The sequence below is a fragment of the Melozone crissalis genome, unplaced genomic scaffold, assembly GCF_028551555.1.
Source record: "Melozone crissalis strain CALT ecotype California unplaced genomic scaffold, PUWL_Pcris_2 ptg000007l_1, whole genome shotgun sequence".
NCBI classification, from domain to species: Eukaryota; Metazoa; Chordata; class Aves; order Passeriformes; family Passerellidae; genus Melozone; species Melozone crissalis.
Genome location: NW_026535785.1, coordinates 3,156,360 through 3,182,276, shown reverse-complemented (window position 1 = coordinate 3,182,276; position 25,917 = coordinate 3,156,360). Strand labels below are relative to the sequence as shown.

Below are 25,917 nucleotides of genomic sequence, written 5' to 3'. Positions count from 1 at the left end.
TTGGAACCTTCCATGAAGACAACTCATCAGCAGAGCCCAGCTCTGCCCCAGAGGGAGCTCTGGGACACTGGAGCTGCCTGGAGTGGGGAGGAAGACACAGGTGAGAGGGATGGAGGGTGGTGGGTGGAAGTCACCTCCTCCAACTCGCCTCTGCCTATGGAGCAGGGTGAGACCATGTGTAGGGTGTGAATGAAGCATCATTTCCCCCTTCCAGCAGCAACTCAAGGTGTGAGCACTGTGTGTCTCATGGAAATAACTCAGGTTCTCCATGCTGACCTGCCTTGATGGTCCTCTTTCGGTGGGACATTGATTTATTGTCCTCACCACCCTCAAGTGACACCGTTTGCTCTTCCCCCAAGGGCTGGTAGGCCAGCAAGGTGACAATTGGTGATTGGATGTGACCACTCTGCCCTGGGAGAGTGACACATGTGTGTGTCGGCCTCTCCCCAGCCCTTCTCAAAATGTTTGTGCAGGAGCAGCCATAAATGCTGCTGTATTGACCCGAAGATGCAATCCAAGGCGTTTGAGCCTGGGCCTTATCTGCATCACCTTATCAGGAGCCAGAGAGCGAGATGCACCCCGGGAAGGGAGGGGACTGTGCCAGAGGGTTTGGCCTCGTCCCTTCTCTTCTGGCACGGGGAGGGACTGCGGGCAGAGCTGGGTAATGATTTGTCACCGCCAGGAGCGGGGTGTCTCTCTCTGCAGAGGAAACCTTGGCCGTGATTGACAGCGGGGCTGTTTCTGCCACTTCCCTCGCTGTTGTCAAGTAATAATGAAGCTTTGTCAGTCCATCATGGACATGGATATGCCAGATTATGTTGACTCCTTGGACTCCTCTTATACCATGCTGGAATTCGACAACCTCCGCGTGCTCCCCAACAACACCGGTGAGATTTTTATTCGTTTTCTCTTGAATAAGCTCCGCTACTTTTGCTGTAAAGCTGGACACAGAGGAAAGGCTGGTGGGAGGTATGGGGCAAAGGGTGGAAGGGGTAATATTTAAGCAGCTGACCTGTCAACCTCTGTTGCATCCATGGTGATGTTTGGGCTGAAACGCGACCCCTTTGCTTGCCGGTCCCATTTTGGCTTATTCTTTTGGGTTATTCTTTTCATTGGCGGGCTGATTGTCATGCCCTGAAGAGCCCACCAAGTTTTGCCGGTGTTGATAGAGGTCTTCATGGCATTCCCTGGGTTTGTCCTGCTGTATAGCTTAGGAAAGGAGTTATTACCAATATTTCTCGTTCAAATGTGTGGTTCATTCCCGTATACGGCCTCCGTTGTTGTTTAATCCTCGGGAAAACATGTCGTCCCAAACAGCATTTGTCCATGACCGTGTGCCTTGTTTAAGTTGGTCCTGGGAACTTGAATTGAGAAACAATATCCAAACCATTGCTAGATTTGTATTCCTTTTCTGGCTACCAAGATGGTCCAAGAGTTTTTAGGGCACAAAGGACTTGGCTGGGAGGCGGGAGTGTTTATACGCCGACACTTCCGCTCAGTTCGCAGGAATAAAGCACTTTGTTTGGGTTTTAATTTTTCTGCAGTCAAAATTACTCTGGCATAAAGGGAACTCCATCCTCTGAAATCAACTGCTCGCTGTGTAAAAATAAAGGGCATTTTGGTCGTCTTGTATGAAACCAATCGTGCAGCTGAATGAGATTCTGGCGTTAGCGATCCCTTTGGAGAGTTTTGGCAGGCTTTTAATTTGCTAAGAAGCTTAGTGAAATTAAGATGGGATTTTCACATTTGCTCATTAACTGGCTCATCAAAAGAAATCAGAGTTTCAGTAGGGATATCATCTACAATATAAAATGATTAGACTTATTAATGTAGGGCCTGGAGGGAGGTCAGGAGACAAGTAAAGTTAAAAGGCCCAAAGGAACCTGAATTTTAAATTGCCTGCTGTAAAGCTCTGGCTGTCTCCAAATCAAGGTTTCTCAATATATATAATTTTTGTAAGCTCCAGCTAAACTGGATCATATTTTTGCAGAAAGCTTTCCACCTCCCATCCTACTCCAAAAATGGAATTTAACACAGATGTTTTTCTTCGTCACTTCCCGTTGAACAAGAAGATATTTTCCACTTTTTGAAGCAGCACAAATTTCCCTGAAATTCAATATAATTTTGTAAACGAACGACCAGTGTCTGTTTGGGCTCTCTGTTGATTCATGCAGTAGAACTGACAGGTTGAGTTTTTTTCTGAACTTTATCAAACTCGGTATTGTGTTATTTGTTTAGCTGTTAATGACTAACCAGCTCTCTCGGGAAGTAGCTGCTTTGAAATTAGCTTGTTTGTCTTGGGTAAGTGTCCTTCTCTACCATTTGTAAAAATAACTTCAAAAAATACATTAAATGGCCATGCATGGAAATCTATTGCTGTCCAGCTGAGTTCAGTCCCCTAAGGTAATTCCAAATTACAGTTTCCTTGTGGCTTCAGAAATATTTTAAAAATTCTTAGAATCAAAAAACAAGCTCGTTTTAGGTACTTTTTATAACTATATTGGATTTTTTAAAGATTGCTTATATCTCTCCTAAGGTTCATCTGTATTTTCCTTACTAGATGATGACAGCTTTGCCCTCTATAAACATGAACAGGAAAGGATGAAATATTTATTTTGGTGAACTCAGTGCAGTTCCTTATTGTCGGGACAATTCCAAAAGTGAAAATTGGAATATTTTCAAATAAGGTCATGCTTTCTTGAAACCAACTCTTTCCTTCTTCAGTACATTATTTCATCAAAATTTTGGGTAGAAAAATTTTGTGGAGCACTTCCTGTGCTCAGATGTTTCTTCTTCATGAAGCTACTATCATTCTGAGATTTGCCCAGATATGTATTTTGGATTTTCCACCTTCAAATAGCTCATAATTTGGCAAATGTTTTAAGATTAATTCAAAATAAAGAATAGAACACTTTATGGGAGTGATATAAGAAATATGCAAGGTTTAAATAGAATGACAAAAGGAAAGGAGCAAAAAATCACTGCTAATTCTGTCATTCCTATGTGAAATATGTGTTGTAGCAGCAGAAATTTTCCCATTCTGTACAAATTTGTTTCCTTCACCTTGACTGGCACTAAACCCATATTCTCAGTTTTTATGTGTGGTTAATGGCCATTCCCTCACACTCCTGTCAGAGCTGTCTCATTTCGGTGATGATGTGAATCACTGCTGCAATGCAGCCCCAATTCTTCATTGGAAATTTGCGGAGCGCTTTCTGCCAGGGTGGTGCTCATTGTCCTCAGCCCCACACCCCACACTGATCCTTGGGGCCCTGGCACAAGGTTGGTGACATCTTTCCCAGTCTGACCCAGTTCAGAGCATGCAAAAGCCACCAGAGATGTTTTGGCAGTGATTTCCCATCCCTTGAGCCTGGAACAGCACCTTCATCATTGCTCCTCTAGGATGTGGGGTCACTAAATCACAGCTAAGTTTTATATCTCAAAAACTCCTCTGTTTGCTAAAAGCTGATGTGGAAAGAGGCTGCCCTGCACGTGGCCAGGATTTAAACCCCCTCCTGCCCTACATTTGTGTGTACAGGTTTCACAATGCTGGCTTTGGCACCGAGTTTCCTTGTGTGTGTTCAAGCCCTAAACCCACATTTGTGATCTCTTCACATTCTAGCTCAGTGCATGTAATCAGGGGATTTGTTAACTGCAAATTATGTGCACCAAAACTTGGATTTCCTGGTAGATAAAGGCCACCCTGGAAAGTATTGCAAGACAATTCTCTTTTACAATGTGCATCTAGAAGACCTGCAGCCAGTAAAGGAACTGAAAGGAAAAGCAGTGCAGGAGTCAGGTATGATGAGAACATCCTCAGTGTCATTTCTTATCACTGTAAAACTGGCATTATCATAGACAATGATTAACATACAGAGGCAGTAGGTACCAAAAAATTTGTGCATTTCAGTTGTGAACTTGGCTGATCCCAAATCTGGGGAAGACACTGGGTGATTTTCTAAGCCTAAGGGAGCTCCCAGTCTGCACACTGATTATATATAACTCAAAAAATATATATAATATAATATAATATAATATAATATAATATAATATAATAATTTATTCTATTAATAATATATATTGATATATTATATTATATTATATTATATTATATTATATTATATTATATTAATTTCACATACATTTTAATTATATATAACTCCAAAAATTATAACACTATTTATTTTTATATATTTTATTATATATTAGATTTTAATGTATTTTTAAATTATATATAACTCAAAAAAATATATATAACTCAAAAACCAGCTTCAGATATTTCTGCGAGTGAAATCAAGCGCAGCCCCAGTGAGGGGTCTGGCCACAAGCAGAGCCTCAGCTCAGCCTGGGAGCCACACAAAGTCAGGATGAGCTGTGGTCTCTTCTTGGAGAACAGAACCAAGTGCATCTCTGCAGTGGGGATTTCAAAGGCACCGTAGCACAGCACAGGAGCTGTTCAGGTTATCTCCCTGTGGCAGGCAGGGATGGAGCACAAAAAGCAGATTTTACAGGCAGGCAGGGGAATCTGCTGCCAGGGATCCTGGTCTTTCCTCACAGAAAAACCCAAATATTGGGGAGGTTTGAAAGCTGTGTTAAAGAGTCTCCTGGTGCCTGTGATTTCAGCTGTGCTTTGCTCTTCTCTGAGCTAATTCTCATTTGGAGCCCATCATTAGCTGGTGGCCGGATTTTGTAATTAAAAATTGTGATCCTAATTAACGTACGTTCTGGATTAGGGCTTTCCTTTTATTTGTAAAAATTTGTGTCCACATTCAGCCAATTCAGCTGGAAAGCACACGTGGCTCCCTCCCAGGGTTTGAGTTTTTAGCTGTGGAGCTGCCCTAACCCAGAGCCACCCAGCTCACTGGTGATTTGTTTGTGCTTCCATGGATACAAGTGAGGGCACAATTTGGTTTGCTAATTTCCAAGGGCCCTCACACACACAGTGCTGATGGTTCCCCTCCAGTAACACCTGGTTTAAGGCCAGATAATTAATTTATTCCTTATAACAGCAAGCAGATTCTCACATCCTATATAAAAGGAAATCAAGTCTTTTCTGGTGAGTAAATACTTCCCAGCATCAGGAATATTTTGCAATCTGGTCCTGGATGAAGAGTCTGTTGGAGATCTAAACTATTTGATCTTGGCTTGATTCCTCTGAAGTCTAGAGAAAGCATGAGGGGAGTGAAGAGGAAATTGGCTGCCTTATCTTTATTTCGGTTGTGCGAATTTTTAAAATGGAATCCAACACAGTGTCTTTGTTTATGTCATGTGCTCCTCCAAAAAATGGATGGAACAACAGATGCCCAAATGTTCTGCAGTTATCCTCAAAGGAATATTCTATACTGTTCATTTAATACTAAGTTATTAAGTAATATAAAGTAAAAAATAATTGAAAAAACCCCTTAAAAATCAACCTAAATTGCCATTAAACATCTCTGACATAGGCAATGTTCCCAAAGGACCCAAGTGTCACTTCCTGACAAATGTCAGGGCTGGGAGAATCTTACACAGAATTTGGGAAGAAGCAAATCTCAATTCCTGTCATTGTGACCTAGGAATGATTTTGGTGCTGTCATTCTTTCTTGTCATGTTGCTCCCATCTTGCTATAACCCACTTATTTACTCATCCACACACCAGAAGGTGAATATGCACCAAAAGGGTTATTTTAGGAGGTGACAGGATGTCTGAAGTTTGCATTAGTGAAATCTTGGCTAAGAATGTCTTAGTCTCAGCCTTAGTTAAGAAACTATCCAGTTTTCAAAAAACTAAAGCTTTGTTGGCTTTGCTATTTATTTTTTTATGGGGGGTTTGATTACAATTTTATTGCACAGCAGATACTTTCACTATTTTAGGTTTGCACCTTTATTTTTTATTATATATATATATATATATAAATAATATATATATAATAAATATAAAATATATATTTATTATAAAACAGAAAAAAATCTGTTTGCACCAAGGGCGGGGAGAGCAAAGGGACAACACTTTATTTTAGGTCCCTAATTTAGAAATCTGATCTTCCTGCACACCTCTGTTGCTTTCTAGTGGAAAGCAGTGAGTCTCTTCAGAGAGAATTTCAGAGGAGGGACCAGACTTAGAGCTGAAGTGATCCCTGTGGGAGCTGCTGTCTCTGCCTTCCAGCTGCAGAGGAGCTATCAAGAGCAGTCTTTGATCTTCAGCACCTCTGTCATGGACATGAAGCAGTTCATCCTTTCTGCCTCTCCTGTTTCTTCTCTGCATTCTATTTATTCAAGTTAATGAGCTTTTTTTTCCCATTTTCTTCTGTGGAGACCAGCTTTGAACCATGTTCTCCAGGTATCTCATTGAAGAGGTGGCTCCATATCCCTCAAAAGCAAAAAACTCACATGCAAATGGTGTTTCTTTATATCTCTCCAGGAAAGCAGTGATAATTGATAAATTCTCAAGAGCAGTTTGGGCTATGCAGCTTGAAATCTCTCTGATCAATTAAGTGCAGAAAAACACCAATACCAGAAAGGAGCTGATCTTGGGAAGAACATGACCATAAATTCAGAGATTTCTGTGGTGGTGTTTGAGGGTCCTCAGGATGACAATCTTGACTTTATGTTTCAGAAGGCTGATATATGATATCATATGATATGATATGATATTATGCTTTATATTATGCTTTATATTACATTACATTACATTACATTACTTATTATATATGCTATACTAAAACTATACTAAAAGAATAGAAGAAGGAGACACGAGAAAATTAGAAAGGAATGAATAATATAATCTCGTGGCACACTCAGCGAGTCTGACACAGCTGGCTGTGATTGGTATTAATTAAAAACAATTCACATGCTGGGTAAACAACTCTTTAAATCACATTTCAAAGCAGAAAACCATGGAGAAAAGATTTTGGCAAAGAGATTTTTCCTAAAATATCCCAGTGGCAGGTTTCCATGGCAGGGAGCTCTGACTGTCCCCATTCTGTGCCCGCAGAGGCCATCGCGGCCGAGTCAGCAAACCCCAACCTGCTCTCCAATGGTGTCAGCTCCCTGTGCTCCATCTGTGGGGACAGAGCCACTGGCAAGCACTACGGGGCCTCCAGCTGTGATGGCTGCAAAGGCTTCTTCAGGAGGAGCGTCCGCAAGAACCACGTCTACTCCTGCAGGTACCAAATCTCAGCAATTAACAAAAAATGCGATTAACGTGGGAAATCATTTGGGGTTGGAATCAAGGGATTGTATGTCAAATGTCAAGTTGCCATGCTGTGAAGGCCACCAGTAGCACTGCAGTTTGGTTTATAAGGAGTAAACTCAGTCCTATCTCTAAATTCAGTCCTATCTCTAAACGCCGCCCTATCTCATTTGGACCCTGGGACCATCTGTGGTGCATTGAGCGAATGCGCCATCACTGCTTTCCCTACGGGGTAAAATGAGGGAAAATCATAGACCTGAGAATGGAGGGAAACTCATAGTCCACAGAATGGATAAGGTTGGAAAAGATCTTTGAGACCCTCCGGTCCAACCTAAAACCTGAGGTTTGACTGATGTGTAAAATGCCTAAATACAGACACTGGGTGTGGAGTGGCACCATGACCCCGTCACAGCACAGCAAGGGGAGGCCAAGGTGGCAAAGGACCAAAGCTCCAGAGATTTCATCTTTCTTGTTTTTCCTGGTGAAAAACAACAGGCATCCAGGAATCTGTCACCTCCAAAGCCCTCTCACAGCTTCTTCATTCTTGTTTTGAAATACAATAAATTATGTACACTCACTTATCAGTGATGATTTTATGAATATTCTGAGAAATATGTGTGGACCAGAGATGATTCACATCCACTTTGGCACACAGGTATACATTTGAAAGGGGTTTTTTGCCAGGAGGAGGCTATAAATTATAAAGCTGCTATCTTGATTTGACCTTAGGAAAAATTATATTTATTTTAGCACAGGAGAAAGTGGAAAGAAATCCCAACCTCAATACACTTAAGCCCTTCATCTCTAGTTAAAACCTGGAAGTTTTCTTTCTGTTCCAAAGCTTTTCCTCCTCTAAGGGCATTCCAAATTTTTCCAATGCGAGTCACCCTACTTGTTTAAAATATTCCTGGTGCCCTTATCACTCCAGGACATGGAAGACATCTGCGGTGACAGCAGTGTCCATCTGCACAATGCCCATCCCATGAGCTGTGGGAATTCTGCAGGAGGAGATGAGCTCTGTAAGGGTTTATTTGAAATTTCAGCTGTCGGTCTCCTGGGAGCAGAGTAGTTGCCTCTCCCCAGGAATCCATGAATCTCTGTGATATTTGGCAGCTCAGGGAAGATCCACAGCATTGAAGCCAAGCTTGTGTGCAAGCCCTTATTTGGTGAGCTCAGCCCAGCTCAGAGCTCTGCTTATGGCAGACGTGAATTCCTCTGAAAGTCTTTGGGCTTTTGTACCTTTGGCTTTTTCCCAGTCTGGGAAAGTGCCTCAGCTTTTACAGCCTGATGGTCCCACATCATCTCCTCTCTGCATGAAAGATTCCCCCTCCATTGTTTCACCCTCCATGGGGAGAGCTGGCAAGGCTGTGTGGGCCACCCCTGGAACAGCGCAAGGGTTCCTAAATCCCCATGGAAAGGGGGAGGGATTGGGAGGCCATGGGCCCCAGAACAAGGCCGCAGGCCCAAAGGCCTTGTGACCCTTAACGCGTTTTTTTCTACGCAGATCGTAGCATAGTTAACAAGTGAAACCAGACAAACCCCAACGCCAAACACCCAAAAACTGTCTGGACGTGGGAGATGGAGCTCCTACAAAAGCACAACTGGAGTCACAGTCGTGTTTTCATGGCCAAACCCATCCCAATCCCTGCAGGGTGGGTGGTCTGAAGCTCCCAGCTGGAAGGAGCTGCGGTGGGGAAAAGGGGAGGTGGGCCAAGCCAACACTGATTCAATCCATCTCTGGCAAACCTTTGACTCTTCTCTAGGATCATGCAGAGAGGAGCTCAGGGAGCTCTGGGGCTGTATTTGGGGCTGCTCAGGGTGAGGAGGTTGCTCCAAGTTGTATTTCCCATCTCCTCCCAGGTTCAACCGACAGTGTGTGATAGACAAAGACAAGAGGAACCAGTGCAGGTACTGCAGGCTGAAGAAATGCTTCAGAGCTGGCATGAAGAAAGAAGGTGGGTGCAAAGAGACATTTCCAGCCTTCCTGCTGCTGTCTTAGGCCCTGTTCCACTGCAGAGCATGGTGGGGAGCAGCAGCAGCACTGGTTGGAGGGATGATCATTGTGGGTCACAGGGAGATATTTTTTGTTGCAGCTGTTTGCCCTTTTATTTCAATTTCAATGAGAGCCCAGTGAAGTTATTCACCCATCCTGTGAGGCTGGCTTTTTAGTCCTGGGAAAGGGATGGGCCTTATTAGGTCTCTAAGTGCTTTACAATGGCAATTTCCTCTCTCCATACCCACTGGTGTGACCCCTAATCCCACCTGTGCCAATCTCAGCAAGGATCTGCCACCTCCAATCTCATAAATGCCATCAGTTTGCTGCTTCAGGTGGTGTGGTTGGCTCAGCTGATGCTCACGTAGCTGCATGCAAGGGCAAGGTACAGCCTGAAGGAGTGGGAGCCTCTCCTGCATGGCACAGGGCATGGGCAGAGCTCCAGGAGCAGGGTGACCCATGTGTCCCCCTCAGCTGACTCATGTACCCCAGCAGGGAACATGACTCAGAACAGAACACTTTGGTCGTGCTGCTGGTGACAGGGTGACTGTGGAGCCACCACCAGCACCAGCACTGAAGGACCAATCCCATACTGGCCAAGACTCTGTGTTTCATTTCCCATCATTTGTACTGAGGCAGAGCAGAGTTGTAGGTTTGGGTGCCAGTGACCAGCAGGATGTGCCTTTTCTAAATGAAATATTGTCATAGTGCCTAATGCTCTGCAAGAAAAAAAACATTTCTGTCAACCTGGGCCTACATGTAGCTTCCCTGGGGAAGTCTGGGATCTACCTCAGCTCTTGTCCAGTTCTGCATACTGGGAGAGCATGGATGATCCTGTTTTATTGTGATTGTCCTTGTCCACTGAGTGCTTGACAAACTGAGGGCCCAACTTACTCAAGGTGCAGGTTCTTGGGTGATGGTTTCACACTCTTTATTCACACTCTTTACCCTTTGTGCTATTTCACACTCCTCACCCTTCATTTGTGCTGTTTCCCAGCCCACTGGCAGCTAAAAGATGAGGGAGGTAGAAAAGAGCTTGGAAGTTTCTTTCCATGCCACCAATTTCACCCAAGGGGTGGAATTGTGGCCCCACTGAACCCAAGGGGAAATGTGCTGTCGATTTCTGGTAATTCATAAGATTTTACTGGTGATTAAATGATCTTTCCCATGTTCTGACCATATGTTTTCCTGGAGAAAAAGGGTGTTTTGAAACCTGACATAAATCATGGATGAAGCAAAAATGCCGACTGGTTTAATTTAGGAGAAATGGAGTAAATACAGCAGATGGAAAAACAAATAGTACTCAAATTAATAAAGACAAAATTGAAGCTCATTTGGTCAGTTCTAGATGGGATCAAGCCAACTGCCAATGCAGCAAACTGCACTGCTTGGAAAGGCTGAAATCTCCTTATCAGATCTATTCTTTGAGCTGAAGCATGATTTTTATTGGTTTTTATGGTAAAAGTTATAAAACCTTGGCTCATGCCTCCGTCACTGAGTGCAGCTTGATGGGAGATGACTCATTTCAAGTTCCACATCGTCACATTCCTTGAAACTTTTTTATGAGTGCAGTCAGGTTGTGCGCTTGGAAAACGCTCCTGTGTTTGGCAAGGAAGATTTTTAGAGCACCTTGAGCAACTGCTGTGCAGAAATTCGCTTAGCTGACCAGAGCTCTGTCCCGAGCACATGTGCAGGACTGGGAAAGAAGAGTTCTTGCACAATTGTGTGCACAAAAAGAACACAGCTATTTGCTTTTGGGTGGTTCTAGATTAATATTAAACAGCATTGCGAAGCCTTAGGGAGAAGGAGAAGCCGTGTCTTGGATGGGGCGCTATTGGAGTGGCCAAATATTTGTACAAAATCTTTTGGAGCGTGCAGGGGTTGGTCTGGGGAGGTGGCAGTGATGATATCAATGCTGTGTCCCAGCACTGGCACAACCCTCTTTCCCTGGCACATTCCTTTGGGGCCAGCCCCAATAACGGCAGTCAGAGTTTCCAGGGTGTGGCAGTGGCATTGTTTATCCAGGCAGAGGGGAAGGAGCAGGAAAGGATCCTTTTCCCAGGCTGGCTGTGACAATACACCCAGGGTGGGGTCACCCTCGCCGTGCCCCACTGACCCACTGCTCTGTGCTGTGTGCTCAGCCTGGAGAACTTGCTGTTCCCTGGCAGAACTAACTGATAAATGGGAATTTTGGATCCAGAAGGATTGTTTTTATTTTTTCTTTCCCCAATCTTCATGTGTTGTAAGATGTGATGTGACACGTTTGGATATTTCTTTTTCTCTCTCTTTTTTTTCCCCTTTTGGAAACTTTTCTAGTGGATAAGGAATTACAAGGAACTGTGTTGCCTGGTAGAAGGCAAATTTCTCCCCTAATATATAATACAAATACCTGAGCTACATGGTGACCAGATCTGCCTGGGGCACAGGATTTAAACTGTACTGGGGAAGTTTAGGTTAAATATTAGGAAAAGGTTCTTCCCCTAGAGGGTGATAGGGCACTGAACAGGCTCCCCAGGGAATGGTTGAGAAAATTACCTGTAGGATCTTTATATTGTCTTGTCTGTACAGCCTGAATTTGATCCTATTTTCAGGAAGGACCAAGATGCCCTCCACAAGAGGCTTGTGAATTGACATGGGATCCAGGTTCCATCAGCACTAATGAGAGCAGGGAAGGGACAAAATTTGAGTCTTATGGAAAGTCCAGTTCCCAGATTTCCTAGAAAACAGCTCACTCAGAATCACTCCTCTCCCAGTTGCATTTCTGGTATCAATAATTCACTTTAATAACAACCATTTAATTTAGGATGAGGAGGGAGGGAAAGCCTTGCCTGAACAAAAACCTCTCTTATGTCCTAACAGCTCTGTGATCAGAATCTAAGATTTTTACAGGAGATTCACTCCTTTATTCTTGTGTTGGGGCTGTGCCAGGGGGTGGTCTGGATGTTTTGGGGAGTTACTGGCTGTTCCCCCTGAGTTCTTCTGTTGGCTCAGAAGCTTTGATTTCTATTGTCTTGCACAATGCCACCAGACAGGGTTTTGGGTCACTGCAGCATCAGTGGCTGAGCAGAACACCAGGTACTCAAACACCCAAAGAAAACAGCAGGATTCTATTTTTAGCATCTCCCTGAGATCATGTTTAACCTGGACTAAATCAGCAGGGTGTGATTCCTCAAGTGAGCCAGGTCACCTCCTCACATGGAGCTGAGTGCCTGAAAACCTGGAAACCTTTTAAAAGGGCAGCATTGCACTGTCAGGATTCAGCTTGCTGGTGGGGGGGAAAAAAATGAGGGGTTAATATTTAACCTCTCATCCCCTTCAAAGTAATTTATGAATGTGAATGAACTTCTTTAGTTTTATACAGAAGAGAAAAAAAGTTATATCACTTATTGCTGCAACAGTAAGAAGGAGAGAGTGTTTGAGGGAGGGTTTGAGGCTGTTCTTTATTATTGTGAAATTGGACAGGTTTATAGGACAGTTTTATTTGTGCTTCACAAGGCCTCTATCTTGTTTCATACCTTTTGTTTGCACATTTCTTTTGCCAGCTTTCAGAATGCTGGGACTGCAGTTTATTGCAAAGAAGGATGGAAAAGATAAAGGATCTTCTCTACCTTCAGTAGTCATAAATCAGCCCACAAGCCCATGAAAGGATTAAATGTACATGTACCATTGGGATTTGTTTGCAAATAAAACACACCACACCTACAAAATCCGAGGTAGCTCAGGAAAAAAAAAAAAAGATTATTTGTGGATATAAATTAATCAGGCAGCAGGAGGAGTAAATCTGTTGGTGAAGACAGGAACACTGGTGAGTGCAGTACGCAGGCACTGCCCTCCTCCTGCTCCCTCTGTGCTATTTATCACTGCATTTCCAACCCCAGCAGCATTAACTGAGGCTGGTTTTAGTGGAATAATGATGGAAACAGTAATTCCTGTGTAGGCAAAGCTGGAACCCCTGTATTTGCTGTGGAAAGTTACTGGTTTGCTGCTCTCCCAGCCAGTGCCTGTGACCGTGTCCACAGGGGTTTTTGGTTGAGGGAAGAGACGAGGATCTGAGTCCATATTTCAGAAGGCTAGATTTATTATTTTATGATATATATTACATTAAAACTACACTAAAAGAATAGAAGAAAAGGTTTCATCAGAAGGCTAGCTAAGCTAAGAATAGAAAGGAATTATAACAAAGGCAGCTGTCCCAGACTCTCTGTCTGAGCCAGCTGGGCTGTGATTGGCCATTAATTAGAAACAACCACATGAGACCAATCCCAGATGCACCTGTTGCATTCCACAGCAGCAGATAATCAATTTTTACATTTGTTCCTGAGGCCTCTCAGCTTCTCAGGAGGAAAAATCCTAAGGAAAGGATTTTTCATAAAAGATGTCTGCAACAAGTGCCATTTACTGCACTCCCTGGAGGTTCCTCATGCCAGGCAAGGCAGTGAGCACAAGCAGTTTGGGAAGCAGGGGCTTGCTGCAATCCCACAGCCCCTGTGTGCTTGCCCAGAGCTGCAGGCAGAGTGTCCAGCCTTGCTCAGAGTGACAGAAAACCCTTCCGAGGGCTCTCCTGCGTCACAGGGAGCATTTGTTTGTGTTCCCATCCCCTTCCCACTGCCAGGACATGCTGCAGCCAGGGACAAGTCCCTGGAGGGGGACACCAGCATCATTCTGCCCTCTCTCCTCTCTCCCTGAGGGAAAGCCCAGCTTGGGGACAGGCTGTCCCTGCCCAGCACCATCCTGGGGATCTGGGGATCAGGGCTGGGTGGATCTTTGTGATGATTTTTGGCTTTGGGAATGTGCAGAGAAGGGAAAAAACCCAAAAAACAGGGAGCGAAGATTTTGTCAAGCACTTCTGGAAATAGCAGCCCCTGGGAAGCAGAAGGATCCAGCACTGGGTTTTTAGTAATTCCTGCAGGTTTGTTGGGTTTTATTGACAGCAAAGGCAAAATCACAGCTGAGCCCAGCACACCCAGGGCTCTCCCATCTCCCTGAGGGAAAGCCCAGCTAAGGGACACACCTTCCCTGCCCAGCACCATCCTAGGGACTCTTTGTAGGGATGGGTGGATCTTTGTGGTGTTTTCTGCCTTTGGGAATGTGCAGAGAAGAGAAAAAACCCAAAAAACAGAGAGCAAAGATTTTGCCAGGCACTTCAGGAAATAGCAGCCCCTAGGAGACAGAGGGATCCAGCACTGGGTTTTTAGTAATTCCTGCAGGTTTGTTGGGTTTTATTGACAGCAAAGGCAAAATCCCAGCTGAGCTCAGCACCCCCAGGTCCCTGGAGCACTCCCACTGCCTCACCAGGAGTGACCTGTCCCTTCCCTTTCACAAACACAATAAATACAGCAATATAATCACTGCACAGTAATAGATTAATTTTTGTGGCAGGTGAAACATTAACTCCCCTTTGTATCTAATTCCATCACATCTTGGGTGCTTTCAGAGATAACACCCCAATCACCTTGAGAAAGTCACTCTGTACCATCCACTTGCACTGGAAGATTGAGCTTATCAGAGCATGAGGGAAGCACTGAAATATGTACCGTAAAAAGACTGGGGGGAAAAACAGGCTGAGGCTTCTTAAAGGAGTCTGTCATGGGGATCAGGTCTGCCTGGCACTGTAGGATTTACAGAAAATCAGATGTGTAGCTTGATTGGAATGGCAAAATTTGTCCTTTTTCTTGGCAGAGGGGCTCACCCTGAGAGCATGTGGGGGAGCATCTGATATAAATCCAGGTGTTTGGGGATTTTACAAAACAGTGATGACACAGATGGGGTCAAGCTTATTTCTCCTGAGATGCTGCCCCTGACCTTTCTGGTGGTCCAGTAAAACCCATGAAGTGCCAAGATTGTGGTTCCTATAACCACCTTCACCTTCAGGCTGAGCCCTCAAGCACAGAGCAACTTGTGCTGCTGTCTGAGCAGGGTTAGCAGAGCCTCCCAAAAGCTGTTTGTTCTCTAAATTGGTGACAAATTGCCTCTCTGTAGTGCCCACAGGCTGAAAATGCTCCAGGGATGTGTTTGTGCGTGGCATCTTTCAGAAATGGATGCAGGTACAAAGTCAGGCTGATCCTGACTGACAGCAAGGCTGAGCCCCAGATCTTGGAAAATAAACCCTGTTGATAAGGGGAAGCATTGATTTTTGTCACTGCTGCTTGTTTTGTGCCCTTTTGCTTTGTTGGCCCCTCATCAGAGGCTGGTTAGGAAAACAGAGCAGTGGTTGGACATGAGCTGGCAGAAAGAAACACCTTCCCTCAAACTGTGCAAAGCAGTGCCCACCTTTTTTCCTTTGTATGGATTCCCAGGGATGAGTCCTGATGCTCTAAAACAAGACCCAGCAGTGAGGCAAAGACTCAGAAGAATGGTGGCAAAATGACTCTGCTGATTCTGCCAAAAGGGAAAAAAATTGCTGGAAAAATCTTCTCAAAAGTGGCCAGTTTTGTAGCAGTGTTTCTGTACCCAAGGGGTTAAAGCACAGAGTGAGTCGTGCTTTGGCAGCTCCGTTTGAGTCATTTTACCCCAAACAAAGTGAAATCTGTCTGGGATTGCTGCATGGAGGAGGAGGAGGGATGTGCTGCCCTATCACCACATGCTGGATCCTGCTCCCTCTGCTTCAGGGATGTGACAAATGCCTCTCTGAGCTGTTGTAGCCAAGATCTGGGAGCTGCCAGGAGAACACTGAGTGTGTTCAGGCTCCTTCCCCAGCCCTGAGCTGCTGGACAGAGGCAGGAGGGCTTGGGGGAGAAACCAGCACTGAAACCAGCTTGGGTTCAATTGAAATTCTCTTTTATTTTTTTTCTCTGCTGCTGTTTCACTTGATGGCTGCAGTGGAGGTGAGTCAGCTCTCAGAGGCTGCTGCAAAAATAAATGCTGAAGTGCAATCCCTGCCTTCTGTTCCCTGTGCAGGGCTGATGGAGCATGATGGATGTGGCTGGTGCTTCAGGGGGAAGGATGGCTTAAAGGGTGGAATGGGCCTCAAAAATCAGGTTTTTTTCCCAATTCACCATGGCATGTCCAGCAAAGGCTCTGGGTTAATCTTCATTTTGCTGTGGTCCCTGCAGTGTGTCCAGGGTCTGTGGTGTTGCTGTTTCAGGACTCTGAGCTGGTTTCCAGCAGGGATTTGCAGCAGCAGGGCTGGTGACAAACCCTGGCTTGGTGCTGTCTTCATGTGTCACAGGCTGGCTGAAATCGGCTGTGTGATGGGCAACACTGAGGAAATGGTTTTAAGAGGGATTTAAACTTCCTTTTCTCTGAGCTTCCTCCATGCAGTGACTCTTTCTGTGCCTCAGGAGTGGAGATGTCCCCTGGGGTCACACCTCAGGGGCAGGGGACACTCCAAGGCTGCTCTGCTCTGAGGTGGCATCAGGGGATGCTTTCCCAGCCCTGCCATGAGGTGAGGTGCAGCCCCAGGAGCTCCCTGCTGCATCAGGAGCTCAGCACAGAGCCCTCAGTGCAGCCATGGCACAAAGGGGCACAAAGGGGCACAAAGGCCAGGGCTCCAGCACTGCCAGGTGGAGAGAGGTGACCCCAAACCCCCAAATTCCCCCTGAGCTGCATCAAATCCAGCAGGACCAGCAAACCCCCCATGGGTGCTGCTCTGAACCCCAAATGGCCTCATCCCCCTCTGGTGCTTGATTTTCTCCCTCTGGAATGGCCTTTTCCCCTCTCCAGAGCCTGTTTATTTCAAATCCAGCCACACTGGAGGGTCTTGCAGGAGCAAAGCCCCATCCACTCCTTTGAGGGACCACAGGGAGCAGCAGCCACTGCTTGGGGCAGAGTTCTTACTGCCACAGCCATTGGGATTTTCTTTCTCACACAATCATTGTGATTTTCTCACTGCCACAATCACTGGGAATTTCTCACTCACACAGCCATTGGGATTTTCTCATTGCCACAAGCACTGGGATTTTCTCACACAGCCACTGGCAGTTTCTCACTGGCACAATCATTGGGATTTTCTCACACAGCCATTGGGATTTTCTCACACAAGCACTGGCAGTTTCTCCTGACACAAGCACCTCTGTCTCTCCTTCCAGCCGTGCAGAACGAGCGTGACAGGATCAGCATCCGCAGGAGCAGCTATGAGGACAATGGCTCCCTCTCCATCAACATCCTCACCCAGGCTGAGGCCATGGCACAGCAGGTAGGACACGTGGGGACAGCCCCTCCAAATGGGTCCATGGCCCTCAGCAATCCCAGCCCACTATACCAGGGTTTTTTCTGCCCTTGGATGGCTCCTGCACAAACCCACAGGGAAGAAAATGTAAAATAACCCAAAGCAGACAGGAAAAAAATCCATTACCAAGACCATACATCCTGCAGGAAGCAGATGATCCTTTGGTGGGAGATAGAAAGCTGAAATTCCAAGGGCTGAGGGATGTTGCAGAGCCCAGGTCCCCTCTTCCCCCAGCCTAAATTGTTGCTGCACCCGTAAAATCTCACTGCATTCACACAGAATTTTATCCTTCCTCACTGCACTCTGTCCTGCTCTGAACACAATACTCCACTCGTGGTTGTTTGTATCTTTGCACATAACTTCTTTATCAGGGCAGAAAAATAATGTGAGTAAATCCACTGGGCTTCAGCTGACGCTGATTGCTTTTTTATTTCACGCCCCACCATTAATTTCACCCTGAGCCTCCTTTAAATTCTTATGCAAATACCCTTTCCCCACTGAAACACAGGGTCCAGATGTTGCACATTACATGCAGCAATGAGCCCACTTCCTTTTCAAAAATTATTGGTTTTAACCCTCTCCCTGCCACGGAGTTTTGTGTCGCTGAGAGCAACTTGGGGGAGAAAAGCTGGATGCATTTAATGCACTTGGCTGGCTGGAGGGATTGGTGGGAAGCTGAGACACGGTGCTGCTGAGATGGGAATGTTGATTTTTGTCCTGGAGAGCGGGGAAGGAGGCTGAGGAGGGCTGGGTGTGTGTTGGGACTGAGCACCACCTCGTGGAAGCTGCTCCATGGGCTGCGAGTCGCACACAGCTGAGCACGAAGTGCCCAACCACAGCGGGAGCATCTCCCCAGGGATGAGCCCTTGCTGTGGAGGGGGATAAAACAGCATTGTACTGGTGCAGACACAGCCAAAACTGGTTTCTCTTTCAGTATTTACCCCTGAGCCCCGTGCACAGCGCAGACATTGCCATGAAGAAGATTGCCACCATCAACGACGTGTGTGAATCCATGAAACAGCAGCTCCTGGTGCTGGTGGAATGGGCAAAATACATCCCAGCCTTCTGTGAGCTCCCCCTCGATGACCAGGTAAAAAGCAATGGCCCTTCCCAGTAAATCCAGTGCCTTTGAAAGGAATTCCCAGCTGGGCTCTCACCGGAGAATCTGGCATTAACATGCAGATCACCCTCTGCAGAAAGCAAACAGGAGAGAAAGAGGGACCAGTTAAAAATAACTTCAGGAGCCAAAGTCCCTCAAAAATATAGATTTGGTTAGTCCAACCTGCAAAAGACCCAGTCAAAAAATTCTGATTGTGTCAGGCAGCTGCAGTTCTGAATTACAAGGCAGTTCTGATTTTGCCTTTACTGGTACCTAATAACTGAATATTATTGATTATTGATTGATATTATATTGATTATTTCCAAAGAACTCAAATTTCTCAGCAGTTCTGAACTACAGGGCAGTTCTGATTTTGCCTTTAGTGGTATCTAATAATTGAATATAGAATCTGATTATTTCCTAAGAACTCAAATTAATTAAAGCCCCTCTTTGCTCTTTTAGTTGAAAACATCTTCTCCTTTGGTTTGCCATGAATGCAGCACTTCTTAAAATGAACATACACTGGTATTTTCTAGCCCTGAACAGAACTTTATCTGTAGATCTGCCAGACCTAAGCAAACACCAAATTGAACAGCACCAGCTCAGCACTCCATCCTCTGCTTTTCCAATGGAATCTCATTTCTGTCTCCTCCAGGTTGCCTTGCTCAGAGCCCACGCAGGGGAACATCTGCTCCTCGGGGTGGCCAAGAGGTCCATACCATACACTGACTTCCTGCTGTTAGGTAAGGTAGTGAAACACACTCCTGATTGTATAATTCACCCTCCCAGGTAATTCCCAAGCATTCTGCACCCCTGAAACCCCCTCTGCACTCCTGGGCTGCACATCTGGGTGGAGACTCAGTGCTGGAGTAAAAAGGAGCCAGTAAATTCACTGGGATTTTTGTAAATGTTCCCTCACTGCTTTGAAATTGTGGATGAGAAATCCCCAGGATTTAAATGGCATCTCAAACTGGGTTGTTTTGGTTGTGCACCTGAAATTGCCAAAGCCCAGGCAATGAGGTATTTGGGTATAGATACTTGGAAACTTAGCAGAAATGTCTATTAAAAATTACAGTGCAAATAGGTGTTTCCTTTTATAGGAAAAAGAAAATTATTTATTTATTATTTATTATTTATTATTTATTGGAAAATAGGTGTTTTCCATCACAGGTGGGATTGTTCTCAGAAAAATGAGAATACTGACCCTAAAAGCTTCACAATAAGGAAAAGAGTGAGGGATAACATTGTGTGAGAAAAGAAAACCAAAAATTAAGCAGTGCAGCACTGCTTACAAACAGATGCTCGATGTAACACAGGGCAAAGCAGAGCAGAACACGGAGCAGGCTGTGTGCACAGTGTGGGTGAGACAAATGAGCACCAGGGGATGAGATCTGGGCCTTGCTTCTCTCTCAGATCAGATTATAAAGCTGCAGGCTGGAAACTGCTGCAAACAGCACTGGGACTATCAGGGAACTGCTGGATGAGAGCAGAGCTGGAGCCAAAACCTGATGGGGAATTCCTCTTGTGTTCCCAGGGAATGATTTCATCATCCCAATGCACTGCCCAGAGCTGGAAATCGCTCGTGTGGCCACCAGAATCTTGGACGAGTTGGTGAAGCCCCTGCGGGACATCCAGATCGATGACAACGAGTACGCCTGCCTGAAAGCCATCATCTTCTTTGACCCAGGTGAGATTCCCTCTCAGGGCTTGCACAGCAGCTGGGGGCTCTCCAAAATCCTGGAAAACCCCTTGGAAGCTGCTCTACATCCCAGCCTGCCCGTGCTGTAATGGGCAGTGCTCAGGAGTGCAGGTTTAAGGCAGAAGTGAGCAATTCCTGAGTGTGAATTCCAGCCAGGCTGATGTACATGGCCCTGGAGGAGTTTGGCTGCTGCAGGAGCTTGGTTTTGGAAAAGCCCACCAGCCTGAAATGCAGGAGATGATCATTAAGGACATACATGCCTGCATTAATTATGTATAATAAGCAGAGAGAGGCAAACAAGCAGCATTGTGGAGAGTCCAGAGAGCACCATCAGAAACCACAGAGAGCTGGGCTGCTCAGAGTGCCCAGAAATATCAGGGATGTGCTAATGGATCTTGCTGGAAGCCAGCAGCAGCCCAGGGCAGGGCTGATCCACAGAATGGAGTACAGGGAAATACAGAGAAAAAGCAGTTTGTTTTGAAGCTTTGCTGTGTTTATTCCAGAAGCACAGGGGGTTCTACCTTGGCCCAGGTTCCAGTGGGTATCTCCCTGGAGCTCAGGGAGATGGTGGGAGAACAATCCCAAGTCCAGACAATGCCCTTTTGTGTTTTAGCATGGAGAAATCAGAGTATCATCCATTAATTATTGGGTTTTTTGCTGTATTCACTGATTCAAAATCAAGATCCAGGAGTTTCAGGAACATCATGAGCTTTGGCTCACCAAAGCCTGCTGTGAACAGAGGAGGGATCAAACTGATTTTGACAAATTACCTTTCATCAAAGCGATTTTGACAAATTACCTTCTCAGCTGATCAGTGTGCAGCTTTAGATCAATGTGACAACGAGGTGCTGAGGTTTCAGCTGGAAGGAGGGAGTGTGAAGCTCATCTGTGCTAACGAGCAGGAATGTCCTCAGAGCTTGGTGCTGACACACAATCATTTGTTAACCACTTTATCTAATCTCTTGGCACTGCATTCCCCAAAATGTGGTGCCTGTGGATTCCTTGCAGACAGTGAAGGAAATGGGGCAGTGATCCAGAAATCTCAGGTTTAGATAGCAGCAGAGGCAGGAGTGGGAGGCTGCAAATGCCAGCACTTGACCCGACCCAGGGATAAATTTATTTGCTTAAGATGGACAAGTGGTCCTTGAAAAAAAGGACTGACCACAGGTCAAAGGCAGGAGAGCAAGACAAGAACCTGATGCTGCAGTGAGTGTAATCACAACATGCAGGCACTAAAACTCCTTGCATTTAGTGGTGGCAGTTGTGACTCAAAGTTTTCAGGGGAAAATTCCAGGCTGTTTCCTTGGAAGGAAAAATATTTTAACTTCTAAATTTTTCCCCTTCGCTAATGGCTGTAGGCAGATACATCCATGTGAAGCAAGCTCCTATTTTCTTACATTTTCCCTTCAAAGTCTCCTCAAATTAGTGTTTCTCCTCCAATTACTGTTTTCCCTCCAATTCCCCTCACTTTTTCCCCGTTCCATGTGAGATGTGAAGCAATGGCAGCCCAACCTGCCAGCTGATCTTGGACACCCTCTCAGACCATCACTGCCATCTCATCCTCTTCCCTGCAAACAGCCTGCCTGTGAGAAATGCTACTCACTTCCAAACATTTAGAAAGGTTTATTAAAACCTTATCAAAAATACAACAGAAGACAGATAGACTTTTCTCTATTCAATTGAATAGAGAAAATATGCTGCCAGGAACAGAGGATCTTTCCCACCATGTGCTCACCCACACAATGGAAGCTTCACCTTTTAACCTTTTAGTCCCTCCCAAAATTCTGTCCATCAAATCCTTCATGTCCAGTGGTGGACATGACTTCCTTAAATTCTGAATGGAGGTCAGCTGTTGCCATAGTAACGAGCCAACCCTCCCAAATGTCCCAAACCCAGGCCACCCCCTGATAACAACACAAGGCGGTAAAACAGGGCTATAAATCTATAAAACTTCTCTTAACATATATATATGATATTTCCCTTTTTAATTGTGATAGTCAACCATCCCATTACTCACTATCCCCAACATCTGCCTGCACAGGTGTCCTAGGGTGACTTTATGATGCTTGGATCCCCATTTGTGTGTTCTGTATATGCTGGATAATATGTTCTGTGCCTTCAAGACTGGCTCTGAAGAGTGAATGTTTTGTTTTGGGTTCTGTTATCAGCTGCTTTCCCACAGCTGGCGGGACACAGAGACAGGGCAGTACATGGTGTTGCTTTTGCTTTTTGCTTGGCTCCTGCCTTTTGCTTCTGCTCATTAGTTAGTTTAGCTAAGCAGTCCAAATTTTTCCCTGGACTGTTTTTCCTTTCCCTTTTTTGGAACCACTCGAGCCTGCTCTGGACTGGGACCCGGGAAACACCGAGAGTTTGCACCTTGTGGCTGATAACAGAGCGACCACCCCTAAGAGAGACTTTCTGAATTTGTCATCTTTTTCAGAGCAGTGACAGAGTGAAAGAGTGTGAAAGGGTGAAAGAGTGTTGTCATCTGGCATTGTTCATTTTGTGTGCTAGGGGGTGCTTTGCCTGTTAAATAAACAGGTTATTTCCACTTCTCTCCAAGGAATCTTTACCAAACTGGCTGTGGGGAGGGGCCGTGCGGGTTTGCTTTCTGGAGGTTTTCCCCCAAATTTGCCCTAAACCAGAACACACGAATGAGGATACAAGCATCATACCCTCACCCTAGAACAACAGGGCAGCAATTGTAACTGCATTTCCCCCTGTCCCAGACTGCAGAGGGCTGAGCGAGCCGGGCAAGGTGAAGAACATGCGCTTCCAGGTGCAGGTGAACCTGGAGGATTACATCAACGACCGCCAGTACGACTCGCGGGGCCGCTTCAGCGACATCCTGCTGCTGCTGCCGCCCCTGCAGAGCATCACCTGGCAGATGATCGAGCAGGTGCAGTTTGTGAAGCTCTTCGGAGTGGCCAGGATCGACAGCTTGCTGCAGGAGATGCTGCTGGGAGGTAGGGATGGGGGATTTTCTGGGGTGGTTGGAAGGAAATGATTGAAGCTGATTCCATGTTCTTAAAAGGCTAAATTATTATGATATGATATGATATGATATGACATGATATGATATTACAATACATTACATTATATTGCATTATTTTATATTGCATTATATTGCATTATATATATATTATATTATATATATATTATATTATATTATATTATATATCATATAATCATATTAATATAATTATTCATGATACATATTTATTTTTATGAATATACTATAATTATTCATGTGTAATTAATATTAATATTAACTATATTGATATAATTATATTAATTATATTATGTTACATTACATTATTATATATTATGTTACATTACATTACATTACTTTATTATATATTGTGCTATACTTAAACTGTACTAAAGAATAGAGAAAGGATGCAGAAGGCTACAAAAAATGATGATGAAAATTCGTGACTCTCTCCAGAGTCCTGACATAGCCTGACGATGATTGATCATTAAGGCAAAACAATTCACGTGTTGGATAAACTATCTCCAGCTACATTCCAAAGCAGCAAAATGCGGGAGAAGCAAATCAGATAATTATTGTTTTCATTTTTATCTGAGGCTTCTCAGCTTCCCAGTAGAAGAAATCCTGAGTCCTGGGTTGGACTCAGTCTTGAAGGTCTCTTCCAGCCTGGTGATTCTGTGAATTCTGTGAGGATGGAGGGAAAGGGTTTTAAGCTGAAAGAGAAAAGGTTTAGGTGGGACGTTGGGAAAAAATTCTTCCCTGTATCCAGAGAAGCTGTGGCTGCCCCTGGATCTGTGGCTGCCCCTGGATCCTTGAAAGAGTCCAAGGCCAGGCTGGACAGGGCTTGGAGAAACCTGGGACAGTGGGTGACATCCCTGCCCACGGCATGGGGTTGAAATGAGATGAGCTTTGAGATCCCTTCCAACCGAAACCATTCGATGAATTGCAGCTTGAAGGATCCTTCTCACTCCAGTCCAACCCCAGAGCCTTTCTTTCCAGCCTAGCTCTGGCAATTAGGTGAGATTCACAGCAAAGGATGCTCTCTGTGGTGTGGGACTCAACGCAGGCCTCCAACCTGAGGCAGTTTAAGGAAGACAACACATCTTTTGTTGGAAATGTGTAAAAGTTATAACTTTAGGGGAAATCCAGATATGAGCAGCACTTGGGACACAGCCCAGGCAGCTGGAGAGCAGCTGAAAGCCCAGACATCCCAGGGGGCTGCTCCTACACAGCCAGAGGCTGAGAGCAGGGGAAGGAAGCAAGGATGAGCCATTAACCTTCACCCACAGAGGTCTCCCACATCCTCTGCATGAAAAAGATTTTGCCCAGAGCATCTTGTCAGGAACTATGCAAGGAATGATGTCTCTTCCCAATCCCACCTGCAGGAACCTCTGCTGATCTCCAGTACCAGTCAGCACCTCCCAACCTCAACCTGGAACCACTGCCAGGACATGTCCTGCAAAGCAACATGACCTCTGTGATCCACACTGCTCCGGACCGTATGTCCCTCTTTTTATGTTATTTACAGCCATTTTAACATTATTTACAGCCCATTTTTACAATATTTACATTATTAGTGTCAGCATAGCCAAGGAACTGGGCAGCAGACACAGCTCATATTTATTTATTTATTTATTTATTTATTTAAAATTTTATTTATTTTAAAAAAGTTTATTATTTTAAAAGTTTATTTATTGATTGATTTTAAAATTTTATTTCTTTTTTAAACAGTTTATTTATTTAAAAAGTTTGTTTATTTATTTAAAAATAAATTTAATTTAAGTTCTTTAAGTTTATTAAAGTAAATGTAAGTTTAGTTTAGTTCTTTAAGTTTATTTATATGTGTTTAAATCTTACACTGCAATCAGAGCTCACAATTCCCCTGGCTGAGTCCTTTCCATATTCCAAAGAGAAGTTAGGATTTTTAATGGTAGCATGACCCAGGGGGGTTTTGAGATGTTGCTGAAACAAAACAAGACTGAAAAAAAGGGCTAGAAATCAAGATTGAGTGTTTCTATGGATTTGGCAGCGCTGGGAGATGCCACAATAGAGGACAGATGGTTCTTTATGGCAGGAGTTCCCTGTGGCTGCTGCCAAAAAACAGGACCTGAATGCAAGCCCATCCTCAATCACCCTGGGCACTGCTGGGGGTGGGTTAAGGCATTTATCCCCTGCAGGACCAGGCTGTGGAAAAAGGAAAGTAGAACAGGAGGTGGAATTTAACAACCGCAATGTCCTGTACTCACAGTCTCCCTCCCTCTGCCAGTCACAATCATTTACCTCCTGTGGTGTATTTGTGTAGTCAGTGTATTTTGCTGTTTCTCAGCTATACAAATGTTGGCATCATGAATTTTAAGTGGCTTTTATTTAGTTTTTAAGCCCCTTTCCAGCAAAAGAGATTAGAGGAGGTACAGTGGGGCTGCAGGCTCCTCTCTGACAAGGAGATGAAGGATTGAAGAGCACTTGGGGGTATTCCTCAAGTGCAAAACCCTGAGGAGAACTGGCCCATGCCTGCCAGTCCACCCTGTGCCTCCTCACAAACCAGGAAAGAAGGACGTGCCAGGATCCCCCAAGCTCCTGCTCCTGGCTTTGTAGGATGGTTTGCTGCTTTCCATTGAACAGCATCCACGTTAATTCTGTTTGTTTGTTTTCTCTCCCACAGCCTCTCCTGAGACATCCCTTCCATCTCCCTCTGCCAGCACAGGCAGTGAAGACTATAAGCTAGGCTCTAGCGCAGGGCCCAGCACCGTGGTGCAGCTGCTGCCTCACACAGCCATGCCCAAGCAGGAGATTTGA

The 25,917-nt window shown here is 45.0% G+C and overlaps 1 protein-coding gene across 1 annotated transcript; it reads left to right on the top strand.

Annotated features, from left to right (window-relative positions):
- Positions 1–772: 772 nt before the first annotated feature.
- LOC128951003 (hepatocyte nuclear factor 4-beta-like) lies at positions 773–25,917 on the top strand. The gene is made up of 11 exons (XM_054296130.1): positions 773–887; positions 4,674–4,676; positions 6,974–7,145; positions 9,032–9,126; positions 17,192–17,298; positions 18,266–18,421; positions 19,086–19,173; positions 19,965–20,117; positions 22,859–23,095; positions 24,507–24,620; positions 25,784–25,917. Exons 1-11 carry the CDS (start codon positions 773–775, stop codon positions 25,915–25,917), a joined length of 1,374 nt encoding a protein of 457 aa, XP_054152105.1.

What these genes read in the sequence shown, in the direction of transcription:
- LOC128951003 (XM_054296130.1), top strand. Translation starts at nt 773, where the DNA reads ATGAAGCTTTGTCAGTCCATCATGGACATGGATATGCCAGATTATGTT. An exon ending in CTGAGGCCATGGCACAGCAG is followed by an intron (nt 17,299 to 18,265) that starts GTAGGACACGTG and finishes TTTCTCTTTCAG; the next exon opens with TATTTACCCCTGAGCCCCGT. An exon ending in CATCATCTTCTTTGACCCAG is followed by an intron (nt 20,118 to 22,858) that starts GTGAGATTCCCT and finishes CCCCTGTCCCAG; the next exon opens with ACTGCAGAGGGCTGAGCGAG.